Source organism: Phyllostomus hastatus, unplaced genomic scaffold (assembly GCF_019186645.2).
Source record: "Phyllostomus hastatus isolate PE091 unplaced genomic scaffold, TTU_PhHast_1.1 phas_contig_402, whole genome shotgun sequence".
In the NCBI taxonomy this organism is placed as follows: domain Eukaryota; kingdom Metazoa; phylum Chordata; class Mammalia; order Chiroptera; family Phyllostomidae; genus Phyllostomus; species Phyllostomus hastatus.
The window spans coordinates 5,719,069-5,744,108 of NW_025333873.1; the positions used below are offsets into that span (position 1 = coordinate 5,719,069).

General features: G+C 60.2%; 1 protein-coding gene across 5 annotated transcripts in view; it reads right to left on the reverse strand.

Moving 5' to 3' along the window:
* Window positions 1-25,040, reverse strand: part of KLHL29 (kelch like family member 29) — a 281,972-nt gene that overhangs the window by 12,078 nt on the left and 244,854 nt on the right. For 4 of the 5 annotated variants that reach the window (XM_045844674.1, XM_045844670.1, XM_045844672.1 and 1 more), the window contains one exon: window positions 7,132-7,270. The exons of the other annotated variant lie outside the window; for it this stretch is intronic. In XM_045844674.1, the coding sequence (XP_045700630.1) occupies window positions 7,132-7,270 (139 nt within the window). The remainder of the gene's footprint in view (window positions 1-7,131; window positions 7,271-25,040) is intronic. 5 annotated transcript variants of the gene reach the window in all.

Sequence of the window (25,040 nt, forward strand, 5' to 3'; positions counted from 1 at the left end):
TCCCACGGACACTCCAACCTGCACCACGGTACCTGAAATGCCACCATTAGGGCAACACAGGTCTGTCCTGTCAGGGGACAGGTGTACTGCTACCCTGCTGCCTGGGCGAGGGCCCCTCAGACGGGCTCATTCTGCCTCCCAGCTCTGTGCAGCCCCGGGCGTGGAGAAGGGGAGGCACTGATAAACAGCCTGGGCAGAGCCCCTTCTCAGGCCCACAGATATGTGGTGTGTGTGACTTTTAAAGTGACGACATGCTCAGTCCGCTGTCAGGGTGGATGTCCATGCTCGGGTGACTTGACTAAATATAAAAAGCTCATTCATTATGTGATCACTTAAAATCATAGAAGTCCTGAACGCCCCAGGCCTCAGGGGCCATCTGGTCAACCTCTCGGTCTAAGTCTTCGTAGCCCCTGTCTTCGCTCCACCTGCCCTTCTCTGGCCTGTCCTCACGCCCTTATATCTGGTGTCTACTTCCTGGGGTCACCTTCTCCCAGGTGCTCTGAAGAGGCCACACTGGGCCACAGTCAGGGCTGGGCGGACAGGCTGCAGTGGGGCTGCCAGCCTCCTCCCACGGCCCCAGACGCTGCTGTCTGCACCTGTGGCCGGCCCTCCTGTCTCCCACGGGTCCTCAGGGGAGGAGCTCAGACTCAGTGAGTAGCTGAGGGGGGGGACTCAGGGATGCGCACACACACAAACACACATGCACTGAAATGCATGTGATCCTGAGAACCCCAGAGTCACCAGTGAGGGGAGAATCAAGCACAGGGGAGGCCCGTGGAGCTCTCGGCCCCCAGTTGAGCAAGTAGTGGGATGGGACCAGGGTGGCTGCACTTGTGGGGAGATGCTTGCATGGCCCAGAGTCGAGCCAGGGAGAGGGCTGGGGACAAGGTGGTGCCTGCGAGGCTGGGGAGCACCGGGACTGTATGGGGAGGCACCCAGGGTGTCGGCCATCGTGGGTGCCGTCCAGGGTTGGACCAGACCACTGTCCCTATGACCTAGAGCTGTGGCTCTGCTCCTCCAGGCACCCCGTGGGGGCACCCATGGAGAGGAGGGGCTGCTGGATAAAGGATTTGGGGAGAGGCTGGGGGCTGCCGGGACCAGGTGCCAGACCCTGGGTGCTGCGTGGACACTCAGCTCAGCCACAGAGGAATACCCGGGGACACGGTGGACGCTTTGTCTGGCCTCTGAGTCCAAGACCTGCAGGGGGTGCGGCGCCGGGCAGTGGAGCCTCGTGCAGCTGGCCTGCACACGCTTGCTTCCCCTCCACATGGATGGTGGGTGCAGCCCAGCCAGCTGTGGGGGCTGAGGGAGGTGGCGGTCGCCCTTGGCCCATGACCATCAGAATGCCTTGGGACTGAACCTCAGAGCTCCTAGGGCTCTTCCCTCTGAGCAGGGACACTCTGAGAGGTGTTGCCCTGAATGGGTGGCCCTGGTCACCACTGGGGTGCTGTGTCCTCCACAGATCACCATCTGTCCCTGTCCTAAGCTGGACCTTGGGTGTCCTGTTCCACTCAGCCCCATGGAGCAGCTGAGTGGCTGCTGGGTAGTCGGGGCCATGGCACCACCTCAGTGGGAGGTGGAGCAGGGCAGGAAAGGGCAGCGATGATGTTGCCAGGGTGGGACTGTGACCCTTGGCCTTGGCCATGGACCCATGGAAGTGAGGGGCAGCCCACACAGGGCCCGTGGGCTCTGTCAGAACACTGTAATGTCCTGAGGTCACCTTCTCCCAGAAGCGGGTGTGGCCCGGGGAGAGACCAGGGTCTGGGACACAGCAGGCCTGGGTCTGCGGATGTGCCAGGAATGCTCGTCCCGAGCAGCAGAATGTCTGACACCCCAGCATTAGTGCTTCTGCTGCCCGGGATGAGAACTGCCTCCTCCAGCCTTCCAGACAGAGCCCTCATCTGCCCCTCACCCACCTCAGGGATCAGGGGTTTTCGGTTTGCCTGTCAGGTCTGGAATAATGCAAGGGAACTCTGGGATGGTGGCGGGCCAGGCACACGCCAGTCGCCCCGGGTCCTGAGGGCTGTTGCAGCTCATGCAGGCTCTGGCTCACCCACGGTGACTTGGCGGAGGCCTGGCTCACCTCATTCTGCCAGCACCTGAGACGTGTGAGTCTCTCCTTCTGTTATCTGGCCTCCCAGACACACCTGTCTCCTTCACCAGGAGCGGGGCAGGCTGCTACCCACAGGTGCCCGGCTTCGCCAGGAAGGAGGGGAGAGGCGTATGGCTCGGTTAGTGCGTGCAAGTCTAGCAGGCGTCCCTGCATCCGGGATGTGCGCCTCTCGGGTCCTTTCTGCTCCCCCTGGAGAGCAGGGAGGACATGAAGCCCAGAGCCCGCACGGGGCTTCGTGAAACCGTCTTGGACAAGTCCACATGTTCATCGATTTCACTCACTATGAGCAGAGACTCTAGCTCAACTGTGTCGTTGGCTCCAGCCGGCTTTGTGGTTCGGGAGGCAGAGGGCCTGGGCACCGTCCCATTTGGCGTGAGGAGGAGGCCTCTCGGGGCCTGCACGTTCCCCCGCTCACCGGGACCTGGGAGTGTGCTCGGAAATGCTGGCAGGGAGGGCGGCACCTCTGCTGCCTCCAAGGACAAAGGGTCCCCGGTCCCCTCTGATGGGGCCTGCAGCCTGTCGGGCCACTGAGTGCAGTCAATGCCCGCCGTGGCCCCAGCCATCCCCGAGAGTTCCTCAGCACCTGGGAGCAGGTGAGGGGGCTTCTTCCCCAGGGCCTGCTCCGGACTTGGGAGGCCGCCACCCCAGCACCCGACTCGGTCTGGTCTGCTCACATTGTCCTCCTTCTTTCCCAAAGCCTGAGGCTCCCTCCGCTAAGTCCTGCTGGGGTTTCCCTTGTGGCGTTGTTGTTACGGAGCACCAGGCTTCCTGTCGTCCAATGACAGAGCCGCAGCTCCTTCCCCTGCGGGGCTTTTACCCCCAATCCTCACAACGGGGCTATGAAGGGAGGGTGGGGCAGGCCAGCAGCCTCAGCATGAGCTCTGAGCTCCCTGAAGGCCGCGCATGCTCGTCTCCGAGGCCTCCTGGGCCTCCAGGCCAGACTCCAGAGGACGCGGCCCCCTGCAGGTGTGGGAGTGAGTGTCTGTGACTGAGGCACCTGTCTCAGACAGCCGCCGGGGGCAGACCCTGTGGCCAGTTATGTTTCTAGTGGATACACACACACACACACGTGTATACACACACACTCTGCATCCCTTTTCCTTGCACGCCTGTCCAGTGTCAGCCCTGAGAGTGCACTTTCCTTCCTCGCAGCCGTTGTGCACGAGTGAACACTACACCCCGCTCTCCTGCAGAGTAGCCACGGACGGCGAGAGCACCAGCTGAGGACTCAGGGCTCCGCGCGGATCCCAGACCTGCCGGCCACGTCCACGTCTCTGGGCCTCGGTTCCCTCATCTGTAACATGGGGATGCTTGTGGTCCTGCCCCCCGGCTCAGGGGGTGGATTCCCAGGGTGACGTGAGACATCTCTACCGGCCTCCTGAGGGCTGGTCTTGCCCCCATCAGAGGAGGGAGAGGAGTTGGGACTAAATGAGGAAGGCTAAGGAGAAGCAGCAGCTGTGCTTCAGCAAAGGCATGAACCCACATGAAGAGAGGACACGTGGACAACGTGGGGGTTGGCCCAGAGCCTGGCCGTGGACAACAGGGGCTCCGGGCAGCTGAGCTGAGGGGAATCCGGCCGCCAGTCGGGAGAGGGTACCCTGGGACCCGCTCTCCGGCTCGTGGTCTGATTATCGTGTTCATGAAACATACATCTGACACCCCCAGGCCTACAACAGAGCCCGTGATGTGGTGCCTGCCCCTGCACGGGCCTCCTTCCCTCTGTGCTCACCTTGAACTTGGCATTGCAGCAGCAGCAGCGAGTCCGCTGCCGTCCTCAGCCTCACACTTGCTGCTCTCCCGTCTGCCCCACTGTCTGCCTGGCCAGTCCCATTCTCGGTTCAAACCCCACGGCAGACACCACCTCTTCCTGCGGCCCCCTGGGACACCCCTCTCCCCCTAGAGTTGGCACTTGGCCTGTGAGCCCATGAACCTCCTTGTCTGACCCTGCTCGGCAGTTCTTCCCCCACCGACTGGGGGCTCCCTGACGGCAGAACCCCTGCCTTGCCTGGTGTTTTGTGGGGACCTGGCACCCGGGAGAGGGCTACCCGTGTGCTGCACGAAGGGTAGTGCATGACGTGGTGTCCCTGCGTCTGACCTGTGGCTCCTGGTGAGGTGTCTCCCCTGGGGCTGGGTCAGTGACCATGTCACCCCCTCCAGGCCGGGGGTGGCAAGGAGTCCGGTCTGAGCCTCCAAGCCTGGGGGTCCTGGGGCACCTGGGGGTGCGTCATGCGCCCCAGACAGTGCTCACTCAGACCCTCAGGAAGGTCAGGACCAGGGCGTCGGGGCCCCACTCCCTCGGCCTCCATTCGTGCAGCTGCCCGAGAGGGCAGCCCCCGCCTGGGGGTCAGCGGGGCAGGGCCCCATCTCTCCCACTGGGCACTCTGGCTACTGCACAGTGAGTCTCCAGGGTTGCAGGGTCGAGGAGACAGCAATGGTAGGAACAAAACCAGCTGCTCCCTGACCTCTCAGAATGTGGAGTTTTCCGGGACTTTCCACGGCTAGAAAGGAAATTATCCTGAGAGTCTGTGCTCCTCCCCATAGGAGACCGTCTGCAGCGACCGGCAGAGGTGGTGACGTGTGCCCACCTCGAGGATGAGGGACGGAAAATCTAAAACGGCTGCAATTACCCATCTTGACCTTCAAGTGCAGCCCCTCCTCTGGGCTCTGCTCCGGCCTCCTCTTCTCCCCAGGGGCCCTCCTGTCTCCCCAGACCTCAAGCCCCTCTGGGCTCCACCCACCGCACTGCCCGCCAGGCCTGTCTCCTAGCTGGCCCTGCAGCTGCTGTCACTCGACTTGCCGAACACTCAGCTCGCCTCTTCCCGCCGCTGCCCCGACCCTGGTCTGTGGATCTGCCCCTGGTGACCTCATCCCTCTCATGTCCTGGCGCTTGTCCGTGGGGAGCCTCTCCAGGGCCGGTCCTCCTGTCCCGTTCCTGTCCCCTCGGAAGGACACCTGGACGTTGCTGGGACCGACCTCCTGTTTTACAGACGAGGAAACCTGAGGCCCGAGAGGGAGGACATGGTGTGCCTGGGGTCGCAGGACAAGTGACAGCGTCAGGTGTAGAACCCAGGTCTCCTAGCTCCCATGGGGTGTCCTCTCTCCCCCAGTGACTGCCTCTCAGCCCCAGCACCCATCCTGTTCAGTCAGGGTCACGGAGGCACATCCCCAGCGCTCCGACCTCCAGGTGGGCACCCATCCCCCGCTGCTCCTGACAGGCCCTACAAGCCCAGGAGTCCGGGCCTGTCTGCCCATCCCCGCCCGGGCCCCACCCACCTCCGGGAAGGCCATCGCCCCCTCCCCGATGCTCATGACTGCCTCTGCCCTCAATTTTTCATTCCAGGCACCTCATTCTTTGCCTAGAACATCGTAGGACACTCCAGAACATTCCAGGCAACCCATCCCTTGCCTGGAATGTTCTTCATCCTTCTTTTGGGCCTAAGAAGCTTTCGCTGCTTTGGGTTCCTGTTTCTCTGTCGTGTGTGCGAGTTTGGCTCCACATGTCAGGTCTCTGGAGACAGTCAAGGGCTCCTGTGCTCCTCCACCCCCGTCTTTCTAGCCCAGGGCTGGGCCCCTGCTCCTTGCTGACCTGCCCCTGCAGCCTGCCCCCTCTGCGGTGTCCAGCTGGCCTGAGCAGGGACCTCGGCCCTAGGGTGCCACACCTGCACTTCAGCAGCCAGGCGCCGTCACCGCCAGGTCCAGAACTCTCCAAGAGTGGAAGCAGAAAGACCTCCCTTGGCCTGAGGAAGCCGCTGGGCACGCCCCTTCACCCCAGAGCTCAAGCCCCTGACCCCTGGGCTGGGACGGAGAGAACCTAAGCAGCGGGGGGCGGGAGACCCAGGCTGTCCACGAGACTGGAAGTCGCCCAGAGCCTGCCCCCTTCTGCCCGGCCGGCCAGCTGGGGCCAGCGCGGCGGGGCGGGGGGACTCTGCGCGCCGGGCAGCTCCGCTCTAAGTGAAAGGACGCGACGGAGTGGGAAGGAGGCGCCAGCCAGTGTGCCTGCCGTCCTGAAACAAAACACAGCCACTCGGGGGTTAGCGGGCAAGTCCGAACACAGCATTGGGGAGCAAGCGGAGGAGGTCCGGTCCTCCGGCGCGGAGCACTGTCCCGCGCGGCGTCCGCCCCGGAGAGGCTGCAAGGCAAAGGGAGCAGCGGCGTTAATCTGCGGACAGGCGAGAGGAGGAGGAGGGGTGTGGCCCTGCGCTGGCCCCTCGGCTGCTCTCCCTCACTAAGGAGCTGGAAGGTGGTCCCTGCCTTCTTTGCGAGGGTATGAAGCAGACAAATTAAAAAAAAAAATCAACGTAATGGAAAAAGAAGATGCTCATGCACCATTAAGACTCATTCTGGTAGAACTAGCCAGGCCGAGGGCGGGCGTGGCGGGGCGGGGCGGAGGCCGAGAGAGACCCTGTTTAGGACACAGCGGGCCTGGCCTCGGACAGCGCCGGCTCGGCTCGGGCGCGGGTGTGGGGGCGTGCAGCGGGGGCGAGGCTTCGGCTACGGGTCTCTCCCCGGCTTGGGCTGCGAAAAAGCGGCCCCTTGGGCTCCTGGTGCCCCTCGTGCCCCTCGGCAGGGGCTGCTGTGGTCGATGTGCTTTGCGGGCATTAAGTTCACTATCGACAGCGGGGGCGATGGTGCCGGGCACCCCGTGCTGGCCCAGTGGCGGCAGTGTGCGGGGGTCCCTCCACGTGGAGTCTACAGGCCTCCTTCCTAATCTCAGGCAGGGCTTGTGAGCCACTGAGGACGCAGGCTCCTCAGGGCCGGGCAGGCGGGGCTTTGTCTACCGCGGGGCCGCGGCCCCTGGTGCCCAGCAACGCTGTGTGGGGCGGGCGGGGACAGTGGCTGCTCCGCGGCTGGCTGCGTGTGAGTGACAGGGCGCTGGGGGCCGGGGAGGGGCAGAGATGGCTACTGGCTCTGTGACAGGGAGTCACACTCCAGGAACCTGCAAGAGAGGGGAGGAGAAAAGCGACACAAAAGCGTCCTACAAAGGAACAGACCCGACCACAGCTGGAAGGAAGGCAAACCTTTGAATCAGGTCCTTGAAATACAAGCTGCAGGAAGCTAGAACATTTTGGTGGACTTCAAACTCTCTGCCTTCAACAACAATTTTCAGGTCTGTAAAGGCTTTCGCTCTGCGCTGCTGGTTCAACTCCTTCAACATTTCTGCAGAACAGAGAAGACAGACAGGGCCAGGTTCCCATTAAGAGGTTTTGTTTTTTTTTTAATTAAAAAAAATTTTTTTTTCAAGAAGTAGAGAAATAGGAAAACACTTGATACTTTCTTGGCAAGACTGGCTCAACACCGACAGCCAAAGGAAGTCACAAACATAGTGCGTCAACAAGCGGCAACTGCGAGGGGCCACAGGACTGAAGGAACCACAACTTTCAAAAGCAAAAAAACAAAAAAAACAAAAAAAACAAACAAAAAAAACCCCACAACAAAAACCAAAGGAAAAAACAAGAAAGAAAGAAAAAAAAAAGAACCAAACAAGAAAAACCAAACCCATACAAAACAAACACAATAAAAACCCAACCCAGAAACTGAAAGGTCGGGGGAGAAGAGTCCCAGAGTGACAGTCGGAAACACAGAGAGTACGTTATCACAGACGACTGAAAACTGCTATATCACTACAGAACGAGTTCTCCAAATGCCAATGAGTGCCGATGTGTTGGGTACCAAGTAAAGCATGGCATTGTGATGCAAGATGGGCTGGATATGGTTCGAAGGAATAAAAACCACAAAACCTGCAAAAACAGCATCTCTTCTGTTAGACACTCACAGCCAAGGCTGGGGAGAGTTGCTTGGGGAGGGGGTCCCTCGAAAGGAAGAGTGGAGTGGGGACCTGGGGAGCACCTCCTTCCGTTTCAGACTTTGGGGCTGCTGGGGGGAGTCAGCCAGGAGCAGGGACCGGCCGTGGTACCTCCTCCCACGTCTGGGCTCGTTCAGGACTCCCGCCCTCGCCTGGGGCTTCGGCAGGGGGTGGCGAGGCTCACAGCGCCAGCAGGTCCTGGGCCATGGCCTCGGGGCCTTCCCACCCTGCCACACACCTACCTTTGCCTGGGTTGTGGCCGCCTGGGGCTGGCACAGAGAACGCCCCAGGCCCACGGGCTCCGAACCTGGGGATGACAGAAGCTTCTCCCAGACCCATCTCTGGGCTCAGACGGGGGAAGGAGGAGAGCCTGACCACCACGGTGCTTAGCTTATGTAAACTCTTTCATTTGCAGAAGTTAGGGCCTTTGGAGGACTCTGCTCCCTCAAGCCTCGCCCGCCTGCCCCTGGACAGAGCCTGCCCTTAGCACCGCTGGTGGCTGGACATCAAAGGCCCAGATCTGGGGGCCAGAAGGACCTGGACGGTTGTGAGGCGGGTTATGTCATTTGGCAGGTGAATGGGAGAAGGTGGTCTGCAAAACTCTGCCCTGCCTACTGAGTCCCCCAGGGTTACCCTGGCCCTCCAGGTCTACGCTGCACCCTGGCAGGTGTTCTGGAACTGCCCTCCTGTGTGCCCTGTTCCAGCCTGACTAGTCACCTCTGTCCACATGGGCTGCGCTGGTGTTACCTCCTGCTAAGATGCCCCGATGAGCCCAGCACTACTCCCGATGCCTGGATGCCCTGGGAGAGGCCCCTGCACTCCCTGAGCCTCTGTTTGTACATCTGTGAAGTGGGCACACGGGCCCCTGCTTTGATCCCAGGGCTGGTGTATATCGGACGCTCAGGGATGGGCGGGGCCTGTGGGCTCTGTGGCCAGGCAGGCCCGACTCTGCCGGAGACCATGGAAGACGGTGAGGGGGAGTCCTGGAGCACACCCCAGACGGGGGGACTGGGGCGAGCGGGCAATGGCAAATCACTGGCCTCCACCGTCCCCACATGGGGCCATGCTGGAGTGGCAGTGTGTCTGTGGGTTGGGGGCTGCTGGCTCAGGCCCCGGGAGGCTGCCCACAGGTGTGCTCAGACCAGCAGCTGGGCACAGGGCCTGAGTGGAGGGCGTGGAGGTGCCGGCAGGGCACATGCAGGGGAGTGAAAGCCTGTGGAGGGCTGGGGCTGGGAGGGCTGGGCTGGCAGGGTCAGATCTCAAGAACATTTTGAGGGGACTCACCCTTTACCTTCTGGGCACCAGGGAGCCACCAAGGACTCGGTGCAGGGAGTGACGGAGTTAGACCTGGGTTCCAGACAAGTCAGTCTGGCAGGCAGGACAGGAGTGACGGGTGGCGGCAGGACCCTGGGAGAGCCCGGGCTCCGCCTCCCAGCAGCTGCCAAAGTTTGGGAAGGTTAACCCACATCCTTGTGGCGGTGACCCTGGCACACAGCAGGAGCCTAACGAGCACGTAGGGGGCTCACTGTTACTGTTGATGGTAGCGGTGGCTCCATAACCCCAGAGAGAAGTGACAAAGGCCTGAACTCTGACATTCACAGAAGGACACAGAAAAGTGAGTGTGTAGGCTGTGGGTACACGCCACCGCCCTCAGTGCTGGCGGGGACATGGAGGGGGGAGGCGTGAGGGCCATGTCCAGGTTTCTGGAGGGGCATCAGGAAGGGAGGGGGTGATGAGTTTAGTTTTGGGGTCAGGGCTAGGGCCCGTGGGACACGGGGGTTGGAGGGAGACATGCAGGGGGGTGCAGGAGGCAGCGGCCGGGGCACGGCAGCCGGCACCTGCCGCAGGAGCATGAGGCCTGGGGGTGGAGAGGCTGCGCATGCAGGGAGAGCCCGCAGGCTCAGGTGGGGTTGAGGCGGGACCGCGGCGCTCACACACCAGCTCTCCGAACAGCTACCAGCCCAACTCATTCCCGAACCACGAGCCAGGCGGGTGATGCTTTGAGGGAAGCAGTGCGGGGCGGGGAAAGAGGTCTGGGCTGGGATTCCGAAGACCCGGATGCTGGTTCTCATTCTAGTTTTGCCACTAATTGGCTATGTGACCCTGGGCACGTTGCCCCAGCTGCTGGGGCCTCAGTTCCCTCAAGCACCGAGGACACCTGCTCTGCTGCCCCCTGGTCGCCACACTGCCGTGGGTGACAGAGGCAGCCCGCATGCCTGCTGAGCAAACCGTGCTCGGGGAGCCAGGAGAGCTCAGTGGCGCCCACACTGCCACTGCCCCTGGGCCCGGAGCATTCCAGGCGTTTGGGGACATTTTACTTCTGCACCAAGGTCCCAGCGACGATGACACCCCCAGCCCCAGCCCCAGCAGCAGCAGTGCCTCCTCCCAGGGATGCGGGGAGGGAGGATCGGGAGGGGCTCGGAGCTCCAGGTCCCCGGAACTGCAGGCGCTGTCTGCCCCCACTCTGAGGAGATCTGGGTTTAACAGCTGGGCAGGATTACTTGGTTTCAGAAGAATGTTTCAGTTTACAAAAGTGCTCACAGGGGATTCCCTCTCCCAGTGGGGTCCCAAGCGCATTCAGAGTATTGATCAGTTGGTATGTGCTGACTGCCAGCCGCTGAGGGCCGGCCGGAGAGGAGGCGGCATTTTGGCAGATCATGACCTAGGATCCATGGGAGGGAGCCAGCACCAGCTCAGGGCATTGGCTGCCCTCCTGCCCACCCCTGCCTCCGCAAAGGGCAACCTTCATGTCAGAGGGCCGGTCTGTAGGCCGGGGGCAGAGCCCGACCTGCACCGGGTCATCAGAATGGACTCTAGCAGCTCCCCAGCACCCTGGGGAATTTGGCCGCCTCAGGCTTGTGGAGGAAGGGGTGGGGGCCTGGAGACCTGCGGGGCCTCCTGGGCTTCTGCAGGGCTGGGCTCCACCCCACCCCCACCTGTGGGGGAGAAGCCTTGGCCACAGGGCCCCTCTGAGTGGTCTCTCCCAAGTAGATGTCCCTCTTGTGCCTGCGAAACCCCAGGACACCCTTGCTCGCCCACACAATTGCTGCCCTCTGCCCCTGGGCTTACCCTCCATAGGGAACCCCCCCGCCCGCCCCCCGCCACCCCATTCACATCTGGGCATAAAGCACAGTCCGAGTTGGTCCCTAGGCCGACTGCTTGGCTCCTCCCCTCGCCCTCCCACACCGAGTGCACTGTCTTCTGGCCCTGTTGCTGCCAGCGCCCTGTTTGGTCCCGCCATCCTCTTTCCCCTGGGTCACTGTGGCTGCCTCCAAGGATGTCCCCTTGTTTCTGGCCTGTCCCCCTCCAAGCCACCTCCACACAGCAACCTGGCCATCGGCCGCTACTTAAATAAACAAACCCTTCTAGGCCGAGCAGGGACAGCAAAGGCCCTCTTCCCCGCCACGCCCCGGTCCTCCAGTCCGGGGCTGGCCCTTCACCCTCCCCGGAAGCCTCCCCTGGCTGGCCCACTCCCAGCCTTCGTCTGTCTGTCCCTCTGCCCGGGTCTTTCCGCCTCCCTTCCTCTTCGGGCTGATTACCATTTATTCTTCAACACTGGTTAAGGTATCATTAAGTCCCCCCTGTCCTCTGCCCTCCTCGGCAGCCTCCCCTGGCCCCTGGGCTGACTTTTGGAGCATACTACGTGCTGTAATAACTTACCTGCCTGCTGCGCTTCACACTGTTTTATTTATATTTTTATTTTCAGTACTTAGCACAGGGCTTGGCGTATATGTAGTGTGTGTGGTAGATTGCAAAGACTCTTTGCAGCCCCTCCCACCAAGGGGTGGAGTTTATCTCCCCACCCTTTGACTTTTGACTGGCCCCTGTGACTTCCTTTGGACCCTAGAATACGGTCAAAAGGACAGCAGCGTGTGAGTGGGAGCCACGGCCTCAGGAGGCTTGGCCGGCTTTTGCTCCTTCTCTCGGGACCTCTGCCACCACCACCACCTGAACAAGCCTGGGCCGGTCTGTGGGAGGCTGGGAGACCTTGTGGAGCAGAGACAAGGCGTCCCAGGCGAGCACTAACCCCAGCCAGCCCCGTCCCCAGGGTCAGTCGGGCCGACCCACCCTGCAGACCCGAGCCACAGCCCAAGAGCGTGGTGGCCGCCGTGCGCCACTGCATCGCGGAGCTGTTCGGCTGCGCAGCCAGAGCCGGCTGGCACAGAACGCACGAATACACGGCAGACCCCGGCGCGCAGAGAGCCTTCTCGGCGTCGGTTTCTCCTTCGCTCGATCCGGTGGAAGCTGGTCATTATTATTATTATTTTTAACTGCGGTCCATTTACCTTCTTAACCACTTTCACGTGGGCAGCTGGGGCGCGGTGAGCGCGCTTCCACAGTCGGGCAGTTTCCAGAAGCTCTTCGATCTTGCGCGACCGGAACTCGGTGCCCACTAAACCAACCCCCACCGCCGAGCCCCTCTCCCCGCCGTTCTGCTTCCCGTCGCTCTGAGCCCAGCGGCTCCGGGCACGGCCTCGCGTCTGCGGAATCACGCGGCGCTTGTCTTGTGGTAACCGCGGCCTTCACTGAGCGAGACGTCCCCGAGCCCCGCCCACGTCGTAGCGTCCCTCACAATTTCCTCCCTTTTCAAGGCTGAATGTTAATCCATCGGAGGTGTGTAACACATTCTCTTTGTCCATGCATCTGCTGATGGACACCTGGGGTGCTTCCACCTTTCGGCTGCTTCTCAACATCCCGTTATGGACGTCTCGGGGTCCCCGATCTCAAACCCCATTGTGAGGGGTTAGGATACCCGGGCTCCGTGAGCCCAGTGGCCAGTGGCCATGGGGACCCGGGGGAGGGTCGGCCTGGGGCTGGGTACTTGGTTTAGAGGCTAGCGAGGCCACAAACGGAACCGGGACTGGAGATGAAGTTGCAGCCAAACGTCTGCATATTTTTCACCAAACGACACGCGTTATTTGTCAGAGACGAATGGGCTCTTTCCAGCCGGGCTGGAAGGGCTGTCGGAGGCAGTAATAAAGAGGAAGCAGCGTCCGATACGAAAAGGCAACGGGTTTCGGTGGCTTCGCGGCAGAGAAGTCCATTAAATCAGGGCCCGGAGAAAGGTTGTGTGGCCAAATAATTTTTTCCAGAGTTCAAGTCAGAGCCCAGCTAGGTGACGAATGCCCCCAATTCCCATTGATATTTATGACACGCATTTGATAAAAGACCTGCACACATGATAAACTCAGAGCAGTTGTGAAACACACTGAGAAAGCCCAGCAGAGACGGTGTCCCACGGGCCCGGAGGCGAACCCGTCCAGAAGCAGAGGAGCTTGATGAGCGCACCCTGTGGGGACAGCTGGTGGCTGTGCACAGAGAGCCTCCTGCTGCGGCTCCTCAGCGGGGACACCGCGGGGCAGGGAGCTCGCGGAGCAGACCGGCCTCTGGGCAGAATGCTTCCTCCTCCTCCTCCTCACCCAACTGATGGGATCATACACATCCCCCCCCCCCCCTTCTCCTTTGCTGCTCTGGACTCAGAACCAACCTTGAGGGCCAGCTGGGCTCCAGCTTCCAGGGAAGATGGACTCAAATGACCTGTGGACCATGCATCCAGCCTGGGTCGGAAGGGAGGGTCCCCTACTGGGAAGTCACACCAGCCCCCAGAATTCAGGGTGGGTTGGGGACCAGAGGCAGACATGTTCTTAGTGGTAAGAATAACTTCCCCCAAAAGATGACCCAACGGAACCATCTGAAGTGTTATAGCTGAGTGGAGCTGGACGGAAAGAATGCAACATTCAAGCCCCTCTAACTTCAGGAGACACCAGTGTTAATAACAATGGGGGTGACCCTACAATTTGTATGTCAGTCTGGCTCTAAAGCATCATTAAATTAGCTGCCTAGGTCCTCCCTGGGAAGGGGTTTATCTAGTCTGTGCAGCTCCAGTGGCTTTGAAGAGCCCTGAATGGTTGGTCCTCCCAGGAAAGACTGGCCCCCTACCTCCGCAGCCCCCTGTGCTCAGGTGAAGCCTGAGGCCCCGGGGCAACTCTGCAGAATAGGAGCCTCCACATGCGGTGGCCTGGGGGAGATTCACCCAAACAGAAGCAGATAACTGGTCGCCCTCGTTGACAGCTCTTGCTGCGTGTCACAGCAGAGTAGGAGTCAGAGAGAGTGCCCTTTGTGTGGAAAGAATGAAGGCGAGCAAGGGACAGATTGTGAGGACCCCAGCACCAGCTCAAGAAAGCTGGCCAGAGGGCAGTCACTGCAGAGGCGGGGGCAGACCCTTGGCTGATCGGGGGAGGGAGGCCACTGGGCAAACCCGGATGCTGCAGTCGGAGAAAAGTGCCCCCCCACACACACGGGGGCGGGGCAAGTTCAGCACTTTGGAGAGCTCCATGTACCCAGGGGACGAGGCAGAAAGCCAGGAGGGCTCTATAGAGAGGTTAGGGGGCTAACCTCTCTGAATGAAGCTGAGGGGTGGACATCCCCTCTCGGAGGCAGGCTCTGAGATCCCGAGTTCTGGGAACTAACTACAGGCTGCCTGCGTCTGTTTGGCCCATTGGTTTGTCTGTTAAACAGGAGTTCGTCTCCTGTGTGCCGGGCACTGGGCGGGGGCTGGGCGGGGCGTACCGGGGACACACATGAATGGAGGTGTTCGCAGAGCTGGGGAGCCCATGGTTTCACGGGGGACACCCTAGCTGTGATGCTGAGTGAGAAGAGTGTGCTGGGCAGGCCCTGGGCAGAGGGGTGTGGGGGAGGGGTGGCTGCCTTGATCCGCAGAGCACAGGGAGGACCACAGGGGGGTGGGCTATGGGAACACTCGAAGATAAGCAGGAGCTCGCCAGGCGGGCTGGGGGGCGAGGTGTGAATGACGGGGCCGTGTGTGAGTATGAGGGTACGAATGTATGCTGTGCCTCTGGGCACGTATGTAACCATGCGTACGAGCACCTGTGTGTGTTGGACTGGGTGGTGCATGTGTGTGAGCAGCAGGGAGAGGGGCCCCAGAGAGAGGCAGGTGGGTGTCAGGCTGTGAAGGAAATGCACCTGCAGGCGGTTTTCTCCCACAGGAGACTGGGGGCCACTGGTGGGTTTTACGGGACAGAGGGAGAGTCAGCTTCGTCTCTTCCCCTCTGAGGGGCCACTCAGAATCTACCCCATCTCTCCCGTACCCCTTCCCTGCTCTCGCACACCGTCAGGCACCCCCTTTTCTCCACTGCCCTCTGCCAGCCCACCCCATTCCGGTGCCCCTTCCCCAGATCTCCCGGCACACAGCCCACCAGCCGAGCCTGTGGGCCAGGTGTCTGCACGGAGTGGGGCTGCGAGCTGGGGGGGGAGGGGCTGCACGGGAGGCGGGGCATAGATGGCACAAAAATAGATAGTTCTGAAGGGTTTGTAAGGATTCGTGAACGGGGGCTGGGAGTACGCCCAGCTCAGTTACCCAGGTAAAGAGGGAAGTGAAACGGAACCCCAGGTGCCAGGGCCGATGGCGGCTCAGAGCGCCTCGAAGCCCACTGCGGGCGGGCACTCCCCAACGCGAGGGGACGTCGGGGGGCAGGAGGGGCGATCCTGAGAGCCTGCATGGGGGGGCGGTGGAAAGGGAGGATGGGGGCCCCTTTCTGTCCCACCTGTGCTCCCCACAGTCTCTCAGGAGGGGTGTCTCTCCTTGGCTGTCAGCCCTGGGTCTCTGTCTGTGCCCACCCCTCCTGCCATTCCGGAAAGCCAAGGTGTCATTTTAGATTTTCATACAGCAATGGTCTTTAGCCATCATGCAAGTAATTGCCATGACTATTCTAGGAAGGTTAGAAAGTCCTGACAGGCAAAAAGAAGAAGACAGGGGGCTGTGCCCTCCAGGTGATCGGGAGCCACCTGCCAGGTCAGAGGGTCAGGTCTGCTTGAGAGGGTCAGCTGGGAGCCCAGGCGTCCCACCCAGGGAGCAACCATGCCACTAGGGAGGAGCCAGGCCCCGGGCCTGCAGAGGTGGGCTCACCGTCTCCGTGCCCTCAGCTACTGCCACTGTGTGCTGCACACCCAGCCTGCCCTCACACCAGCCTGTGGAGGGGGTGCCCAGGCCCAGTCCCAGGGGGTCCCCAGAAGGGTCAACAGGTCAGCTACCCTGACATCCTCCCTTCCTTCCCTCTTTGACTCCGACTCCTGCCTTCCAGCTCAGGCCTCTCCCCTGCCAATCCCTCCCTGCTCGATGTGTGATCTTTGCTGGCTGCATTCCGTCTCCGGTGAGACTGACCTCTGGTGGAGTAGAGATGCCGCCGTTCACTCCCCCTGTTCCCAGAGCCCGGGGCAGCCTCTGGTACCTACAGGAGGGCTCCCGGGGTGGCCCCCAGGTGCTGGGCTCTGAGCAGTGACAATGCATCTGAGACCCTGACGAAGGACGGGCAGGTGTGTCTGGGCACACTGGCCGTGACCTCCTGGGTTGATTTTCAGGACACGGGGCCTGCCATCATTTCAGCAGAGCTGCTGGCGTCGATGATACCCCTCTCCGCCCAGTCACTTCCCCACACCTGTGCAGCCTGACAGTCTGTTTTTCCTGAGAAGCTGAACCTATTAGACTGCATAATGAGGCCAGAGTACGGTTTTTACAAATTCTCACTGGAAGTCATTACCCAAGCGGAGCTGGGCTGTGTGGGTGGGGCCAGGCCTGTGTCTCGGCTGCAGCCCTGGGCAGTGGGGTCCCTCTGCTCTGGGTGGACGCTGCGGCCACCTGCCACTGTGCTCAGAGGCCGATGGAGGGTGGGCACGTGGGGCGGCTCCACCCCCTGCACGGACAGCAAAGCTGAGAGGCGGAGCCCCACCCCAGCCACACTCTCCGCCCCCATGCTGTGTCCTGCACGATCCCCCTACACCCTTGGAGCGCGGCTCTGTGCAGGGGGGAGACCAAAGCGACTCAACTCTTCTGCTTTGTGCCCTCCTGAGCTTCCTGGCCTGACATTCGATTATACGCACACAGGGGGAGGGTTACTGCGAAGGGAAGGGAGGGTTCGGTGCGAGCGCGGAGGGTGAGCACCCAGGCTGCTCCCGGCACAGCTGCTCCCTTCGTGGGGAACGGTCTCCTCTTCCCCATCCAGGAAGCTTCCCCCCTATTCCGTCAGGCTGGGTTCAAAGACCACCCTCTGGCCCCGCCCCACCGGGCTCACCCCTGGCCAAGAAGATTTCTTATCTCTCAGACCCTGGGGCTGTGGGCGGCTCAAGGGTAGGGGCCAGCGCCGAGCAACTGAGGGGAGGAGGAGGGTATCCGCCGATGGAGTGGATGGCTGTGACCAAAGGGACAAGAAAACAAAGAGTTCCTCCAACACTCAGGAGTGTGGAGACATTGCGCCCTGGCCCAGCGTGCGGTCCCCAGCCCCCTGGGTCTGCAGTGCCCCTGATGAGACAGAATCTGACGGAGAGTTGGAGGGTCATCCTCGGCTCCAGCCACAGCCTCCAGCCTGGGGCCCAGAGCTGGGGGGGCGGCCAGGCAGGGCCTGACCCAGGAGCTGTGTCTGCCGCCCTGGGCTGCGCCCTCCTGCCCGGCTCTGCCTCGGAGGTGAGTGTGGTGTCCATTTGGTGCCACAGGCCCTTTTAGGAAAGGAAGCCTTCTCCGGGCCCCCTGGAGCTTCTACAGACCTACTGTGGTGGCCCAGGATGACTCTCTTGGGGTGCAGGTTGCCTCTGGTGGGTGTGGGTGAGGAGGTCTCAGTGGGATGGGTGGGTCTGGCTGGGCACCTGCCACCCCCTGTCCAGGGGGCTGTAGCCAGGCCCTGGGGAAGTCTGGGAAGAAAGGTCCTCCAGCGCAGCTGACCGGGGAGGGTCTGCAAACCAAGCCATGGGCTTCTGCAAGATCCTAGGAATGACCCCATGTGTCCAGCAGAGGTGGATCCACAGAGGAGTGGGCTGGGCCACCTGCGGCCACCGGAAGCCACCCCCTGAGCTCCCTTCCGCCTTCTGAAAGTCCTTAAACCAACACTTCCCCCTCTCTCAACCCCCCGCGGGCTGTGCCTGAGTCCTCTTAGCAAGACCTGTGTTGGCCACCCTGAGCGGCATCTGTTAAGTGGAGCGTCTGCACAACAGGAGGAGGTGGGAGCTTGCCGTTCTCTGGTGGGGAGGGTTTGGGGAGGGGGAGGCTCTGGGTTTTGGGCGCTGCTCAGAAAAGCTCTCAACAGCGAGCCTGGGTCTGTCTGCCTCTGTGCCCCAGTGCCTGCAATGGCTTCTGGCCCCGAACAGGCTTCAGGTAATGCGTGAATGAGTGACGGAAGGAATGAATGAGTAGTTGCTGGATTGGGGAAGTGTCTGGGAATAGGAGGCGTTGAGCTGGGTCTCAGTGGATGGGATTTGAGCAGAAAGCCTTGGAGAAAGGGCACAGAGACACAGCAGGAGGGCTGGGGAGGACCAGCGGCTGCAGGGCCTGGGGCAGCAGGCGGGAGGATGGGTGCGGCCGTGGCAGCCACCAGGGAGAGTGCGATGCTGCAGAGGGGACCCTGGGAATGCTGGGAAATGACCAAACCTCAGGATGCTAGGCACGCCCAGGCCTCCTGTGTCCTTCTGCCCCAGGCAGCACCCCCGGGGGCGGGGAGGGGGACAGAGCCTGCAAGCCCCAGTGCTTGGCTCTCTCATCCTGCAGAGAGGAACGCAGGGAGATGGGCAGGGTGGGCAGGCTCATTCTGGAACACACGGTGTCCGCCTTGCAGGGACACACTTCCCAGGCTCCAGGGCAGTGATGGGGTCAGCAGCTTGGAGTCAGGTGGAAGGAGAAAGGACCAAACTCAGCCAGAACAGAACCTGGGCTCTGCTCTCCTCGAGCACTCAGTGCTCCGAGGGGCTGATGACTGGAGGCCTCGAAGGAGTTCAAGGCGATGTGGGCGGTAGGGCCAGAAGGAGCAGCCAGTTCTGTTTGCACGGATGACGCCAGACAGCGATGGTGACAATGAAGGGGCTTGGTGACCTTTGACTGAGAGCCCCTTCTGTGCTAGGTGGCCCTGGCACTGCACACCCCTCACTGGACTCACACTTTGAGTGCCTTGTACGTGTGGGGGAGGGGAGGCGAGGTGCCCGGCCCGACCTGGAGGCCAAGCTGGGTCACCTGACAGGGGCCTGCCCTGCCTATGGCGTCGACTCTCAGCCTCGGTCTGTGCATCAGGCTCAGCTGGAAGCTTCAAAAACAACACAAAACAGAACGAAACAACACACCCTGCCATCTGGACCCCACCCTCAGAGTTTACGATTCAATAATATGGGGGTGACCAAGGCACCAGCATTTCCGAAAGCTCCCCAGAAAATTTTAACCCACAACAAAGTTTGAGACCTCTGGTCTCCTGTCTCAGTGCTGTCATTCCATCTTTTTGCTCTGAGTCCCCAAGTGTCCAGATCTGGGCTCTGAGCTTAGAGAAATTTACTGAAAAAAAAAAAATGAAGGAACAACAGCTCGAGGTGCCAGCAATTTATGCAAATGAATGCAAATAAATACACACTTCCATACATATGTTTATGCAAATATTCTTGTAGTCCTTGCAAATCACTCACCCGCCTGCAAGCAGCTGCCTGCGATTTCTTGGTGAGAACCCTGGGCAGGGTGCCCGGGTTAACGACAGGTGGTATCACGACCTCTCAGAACAGACGTCTCTATTAGCAAAGCATCCCAGAAGTCCCCCAGGGAACAGCTCTGGGAGCCCGGCTCTGTGCCCCCAGGCCCCTCCCCACTTGCTCAGGCCTCCGGCCCCAGGCCAGGGAGGGGTTGGGAACAGCTCCAGGGTGGGGTGGGCGCTCCAAGGCCAGCAGGGCTGTGGACAGAGAGAGTGCAGGCCTGGCCACTGTGAGCGGACAGGTCTGATCACCAAGCGCTGGACTGCCTGCCACTCTGTGCCCTTCTGGGTGGGCTGGCGCGTGGCTGGGCCTTCGGCCCCACTCGGACAGGGTGCCCCACGTGCGCTGTCTGCCGGGTCCGATCCCACAGCCCATTTACAGAAACTCAGTGGGAGAAGCTGGACTCGAGGAGAAGACTTTGCCAGTCAAGACGAGCGACTGCCTCCCCACCGTGTGCATCTTGGGGACGCCGGAGTGGCGTCTGCACTGGTTTGCAGCCCCTTCCCCCAGGGTTTGTCCAACAGGCATGGCCGCTGGAACTCCAGGACACCCTGGCTTTGTTCCTCGGGGATGCGGGGGTTCTACAGCACACAGACCCCTGGACCCGCCCCCTGAGAAGGCCTGAGAGAACCGAAACCTCACTGCCCCCTTCCCACATGCTCAGTGCTCCCCACGGTGTCCTCCCCAAGCTGTGAGCCTCCCCCAGGGGCCGCCTGGAGTGTGGGGAGTCCCCCAGCGGGGCGGGCATGGGACTCTGAAGACCCACCTGAGAACCAGGCCCGGGCACTTGGGGACCCTCGCTCAGCCTTCCCTGGGCAGCCCTGAAAAGGGCACACGCCAACTCTTATGGCTCCTCGTCACTGCTTCCGGGAGCAGGAGGCCTTCCCATTCGGGAGGCTTGGCGGAGAGTTTCACGAGGGGAGAGTTCTGTTTGTTAGGTGTGGTGGGCACTCACTACCTTTCTGCTGGCTGTGGCACTACCACAACCACAACCACGCCTCGCTGTCTTCCCCAGCTGTCCTCGTGACTTCATGCACCGCTTGGGACAGTGGGGGAGAACGGTTTTCTCCATGGGGGTGCTCACCTCTGTGAGGTCAGCTGCAGACAGAGCCCCCTCCCATGGACCCAGGGCACAGCCCATGTCAGGACAAGCCAGAAGTCAGTTTAGGTGTGACTCATGTCTCTGCAAACACCTGCGACAGCGACCTCTCCATCATACACAAGAATCTGAGCCCCTGGTGACAAGCCACCCGTCCAAGCCTGAGCGTGCCCTGGGTTCCAGTCCGGTGGAGAGAGTTCCACCCTGCCGTGTGGGGAGACAGAGCTTGGCCTCGCTGCCCTCCAAGGGCCCTCTTTGTTGTGGCTGGCTCAGCTTTTCAAGAGGAGCAGAGGCCCCACACCTGGGAAGTTCTCTGCCAGAGTCCCAGCCGGCTCCAGCTCCGCTACCAGCCTCCCCATGGCGCCACCCGGGCCGTGGACAGCTCTGCCTCCCTGCTGCCGGTGTCACTCTTGCTGGCTTGAACCAAGCTTCTAAAGGGCAATTCTGTTCTTTAATTACTTCAGGCTGACCATTCACCTCTTCAGCGTTTCTGGGCTGTTTAGGAGATTCCCTGTGGCTCCAGGCACTCAGCGGCTGGCTGTGTGATAAGGGACAAGGGAGATAAAGGCATCTCCTTTGGGGGGGGGGAAGGGGAGTATCAGCCCCAGAGCCTCCATGGCTGGCTGGCTACCGGCCTGGCCAATGGGTCTGGGGTCTGTTTCACAGCAGATTGTCATCTTGAGTGATCAGCCTGTGCCCGCATGCTGGCGCCCGGGCAGACCTGCCATGGGCATTTCCAGAGCTTCCCTCCCTCGCTGGAAACCCGCTGAAGTGGCGAGAGGAAAAGAGAGGGCCCTCGGGGTTAATTTCTGTGGTCAACTGGATCCACCCAGCTGAGTCTGCTGGGAAACTCCCATCCCCTTCTCCCGGCTCTGGGTTTAGATTTATTATGAGACCAGCTCCCTCAGGACCCAGGATGGGATACCCAGAATCTAGAGCTGAGAGTCTAGAACCAGTCCAGAGCCCAGAAACAACCTAGAGACCAGAAGAAGCTCCGGATTTCCACCTAGAGCCCAGAACTAGAAAGTCAGAATCTTAAAGCCCCAGCCCGGCCTCCACACGGAGGCTGGGTTCCTGGTTCAGAAGCCTGGAGCTCTGACGGTGGGACCGACTCCGGAAAACCCTCTCGGCTGCGTGTGACGAAAAGTTCCTCTGCCGCCTGCGGCCCCTGACTGGCACCTGACAGTGTGCAGAGTATTAATTATGGTCAGAGCTTTTCAATGCGCAATAAAAAGCCTTTTAAACTGATCTGAGGGGAGGTGATTAATTCTATTAAGTGGCATTATGGATCTTTCTATCTGTTGCTTTCATAAACATAGTTGTAGGCAGAATGTTTTATTGTGGGCATAAAAATGTCCCACATTACAATGCATAAGCACATATTGATGTTATATTTCTTTCCCGCGCTGTGCGCCCCAGTCCCCGACCACTCCGAAAAGAAACTACACATCTTAATAATTTATGCTGCAAGTTTTAACCAGGATTATCAATGGCAGCTTTTGAGCTTTCTCTTTTAGCAACACAATAGATCATAGTAAAAATGCACCGACAAGCGATGTGTCCGTTTGATTTTTTCCACCTGAATCAGCAGCCCAAACTCCAGACACAGCAGTTTAAGGCGAGCAGCACACTGAAGAATTTAAGTCTAAGCATTTAATCTGTTCTTTCCATAAATTTCTGCTGCTTGTGCTTTATAATGATTCTACCAGAGGAAGTTTATTTATACCGCAGATTTTCAGCATCAGCACATTGAGAACACAACAGCCATCGCTCAGTCAATAGCTCACAGCCATGTATAATATCATTCCGGAAATCAAAAGCCCATTTGAAGAAAAGAAGGCTCAGATTAAAGTCACTTTAAGACATCAATAACTTGGAACTGGCTGAAGAGAAGTTATAAATATCCAGCCTGCGCATATGCAAATAAGCGCTGGCAGACGCGACCCGCCGCCGTGCCCAGGAACCTCCCGCGGCCCCTCCCTCCCCGCATCGCAGCACGTGTGTCACCAGGAGGGGGCGGGCCCTAACGTCACTGGGGGCGGGGCCTCCCCATGGCTTTAAGACTGGCGTTTAGTGGGAACTGAAGCATCCTCAAAGCTACTTAGATTGCTTACCACATGTCAGGTGCTGGGCCAAGGGGCTCTTTAACGATCTCTGACGTCCTCAGCCCCCTTTCAGACTACACACCGGGCACATATGCCCGGTAGCCCCTCCCCCATTGTCCTTAGCTGGCGGTGAGGGTGTGCTGAGAGAAGGAGGAAGCACCTGCACTCTGAAAAGACCCCGAATGCCTGCGTCCTGCCATCCTCTCTGAGATCCACTGACGCATTATCTCCTTTAATCCTCAAGGCAACCCCGTGGCTGATGCTTCCCATTTCACAGATGCGGAAAACGAGGCTCAGAGAGAGTAAGGTTCCTGGCAGTAGGGTGGCAGAAAGGAGATTGCAATCAAGCTCTGTTTAATTCAAAGCTTTTAAAAAATAGTTTTTTAAAAATAGTTTTAGTTTGCTGTATCTCGTTGCAACCTGCTTGGGACAGCCGCCCTCCCCAGGGCAGCGCACCCAGGGGCCGAGGAGCACCATAAATGGGCCAGGATGCAGACACAGATGCGGGGTGTCAGGGGCCTGGCTGCTGGAGCTGGCTCTGGAGGCAAGCCGGGGCGCTGGCTGGTAAGGTCAGCAGGGTGGGATCCCTGGGAGAAGCCTGAGGCTGGGCGGATGGAGCTAAGGCAAAACCCAGATGTTAGTTTTGGAACCAGCTGGGGGCCTGGGCTCTGGACTTGAGGTGACTGAAGGGACTTTAGGTCTTTGGGAAGGAGGGAGCAGGGTGCACCCCTTGGAGCGGCGTGGGGCTGGTGAACTGGATGGCCACAGGCTGGAAGCTTTACCACCCAGGGCAACCCTAGAACTTGCCAAGGTTACATGGCCAAAGCCCCTGAGATCACAACCCCCTCAGGAGACAGACGCTTGCTCACTGCCCAGGAGCATGATGCGGTCCTGAACGGGGCAAGGATTGATAAAAAACCGAGGGACCTGTGGCACCTGGGCAATAATAAGATAAAAGGTTAAACTCTACAAGTGTCTGGACAAGAGAAAAAGTGACAAACAGCAAGACAACTGAATTAAGTTATACAAAATCACAGACGCTGGTGACTGAAAGAAGACAACTGTCTCCAGGGTGACTTTGGTCTAAAGACGCCCCCCTAACTCTGGGGCCGCCTCTGTGCCCTCCAGGCTGTCCCGTCTCCCTGGATTCCCACCGTCCCTACCCTGTGCCCACGGCACCGTGGGGTTTACACTTGGGCACTGTGGGCAGAATTGGTTGCTTTCAGTTACAGTCATTCATTCAGCACATGTTTATTGAGCACCTACTACGTTCCAGGCACTGGAGACACAGCAATAAACAAAGCAGACCAAAGCCCTGCCCCTATGGAGCACGGGTTCTAGAGGACGTCTGGTGACCTCTCCGTCCACTCTTTGTCAAGGGCAGGGGAGGCCTCACTGGCTCACAAGGGCTGGGCGGCAGTCAGCAGAGAGGCATCCTCTCTCTCGCATTTGGCTGCAGTTGGTCCCAGAGCTCCCAGCTAAGGGCTCTTTGGAGCTTCAAGTCTCATGACTCATCATCTCTCTGCCCTGCTCCCTAGCCCATGGTGGGGGCGGGGATGGGGAGGGGTGCTGATTTTTTTTTTTAGATCCTTCCCAGGACAAGGGTCAGGGGGATGGGAGGATCTTTACTCCAAGGTGGGTAAGACCATGCACATCCTTCCAGACAAACGACTGAGTATGGGGAACACCCATGTTCCCCCGCCCTCTGCCCCAGTGCCAGGCGAGCTGGGAGACAAGCCCAGCTGAGCAGGGCACAGCGCTGGCCCTCTGATGACTGCAGAGGGCGCTGTGTGCCCGTGTGCAGGCAGCTGTACCTGTGTGGGGGCTGGGACACGGTGGGCGCCTCCTCAGGTGGGCCTCCGGAATGTATGGAGTAAGCAGACCGTGGGCTTCTCTCTTTCTCACAGGCTGACCAGGGCGGAGGCCGGCTGGACGCCTCTGACCGACCCCAGCTCTCGCTCCAGGCCCAGACGCTACCTGTCCCCAGGGGAGGAGCTGGATTCCTGGGGGGCTGGAGCTTCATGGGTCGGGGCCTGGGAAGACTGTTACCAGACTCCCTCTCCCCTTTCTGCCTGTGAGAACCAGCTCTCATTGGGATAGGATGTTCCACCCTCCTGCAACTCTCCGTCCTTTCCAGAACCTTCTGACAGGCATGTACACACTCTGTTCCCTGTACCTCCTCAGGAGGGCCCTCCAGTTTCTGCTTGGCAGCTGGAGGGGACCTGGGGACTGTTCTGGGGACCCTGATGGGTAAACACAGGAAAGCGGCTTTCTCGCCTGGGAAACGGAGGTTAACAGTACCCACTGCAGAGGCCGGTTGTGAGAACTGAATGTGGTGATACAGGGGACAGGCTCAGAAGAACGCCTCACAGGCCACTCAGACTGCACGCTGCACAACTCCAGGGGGCG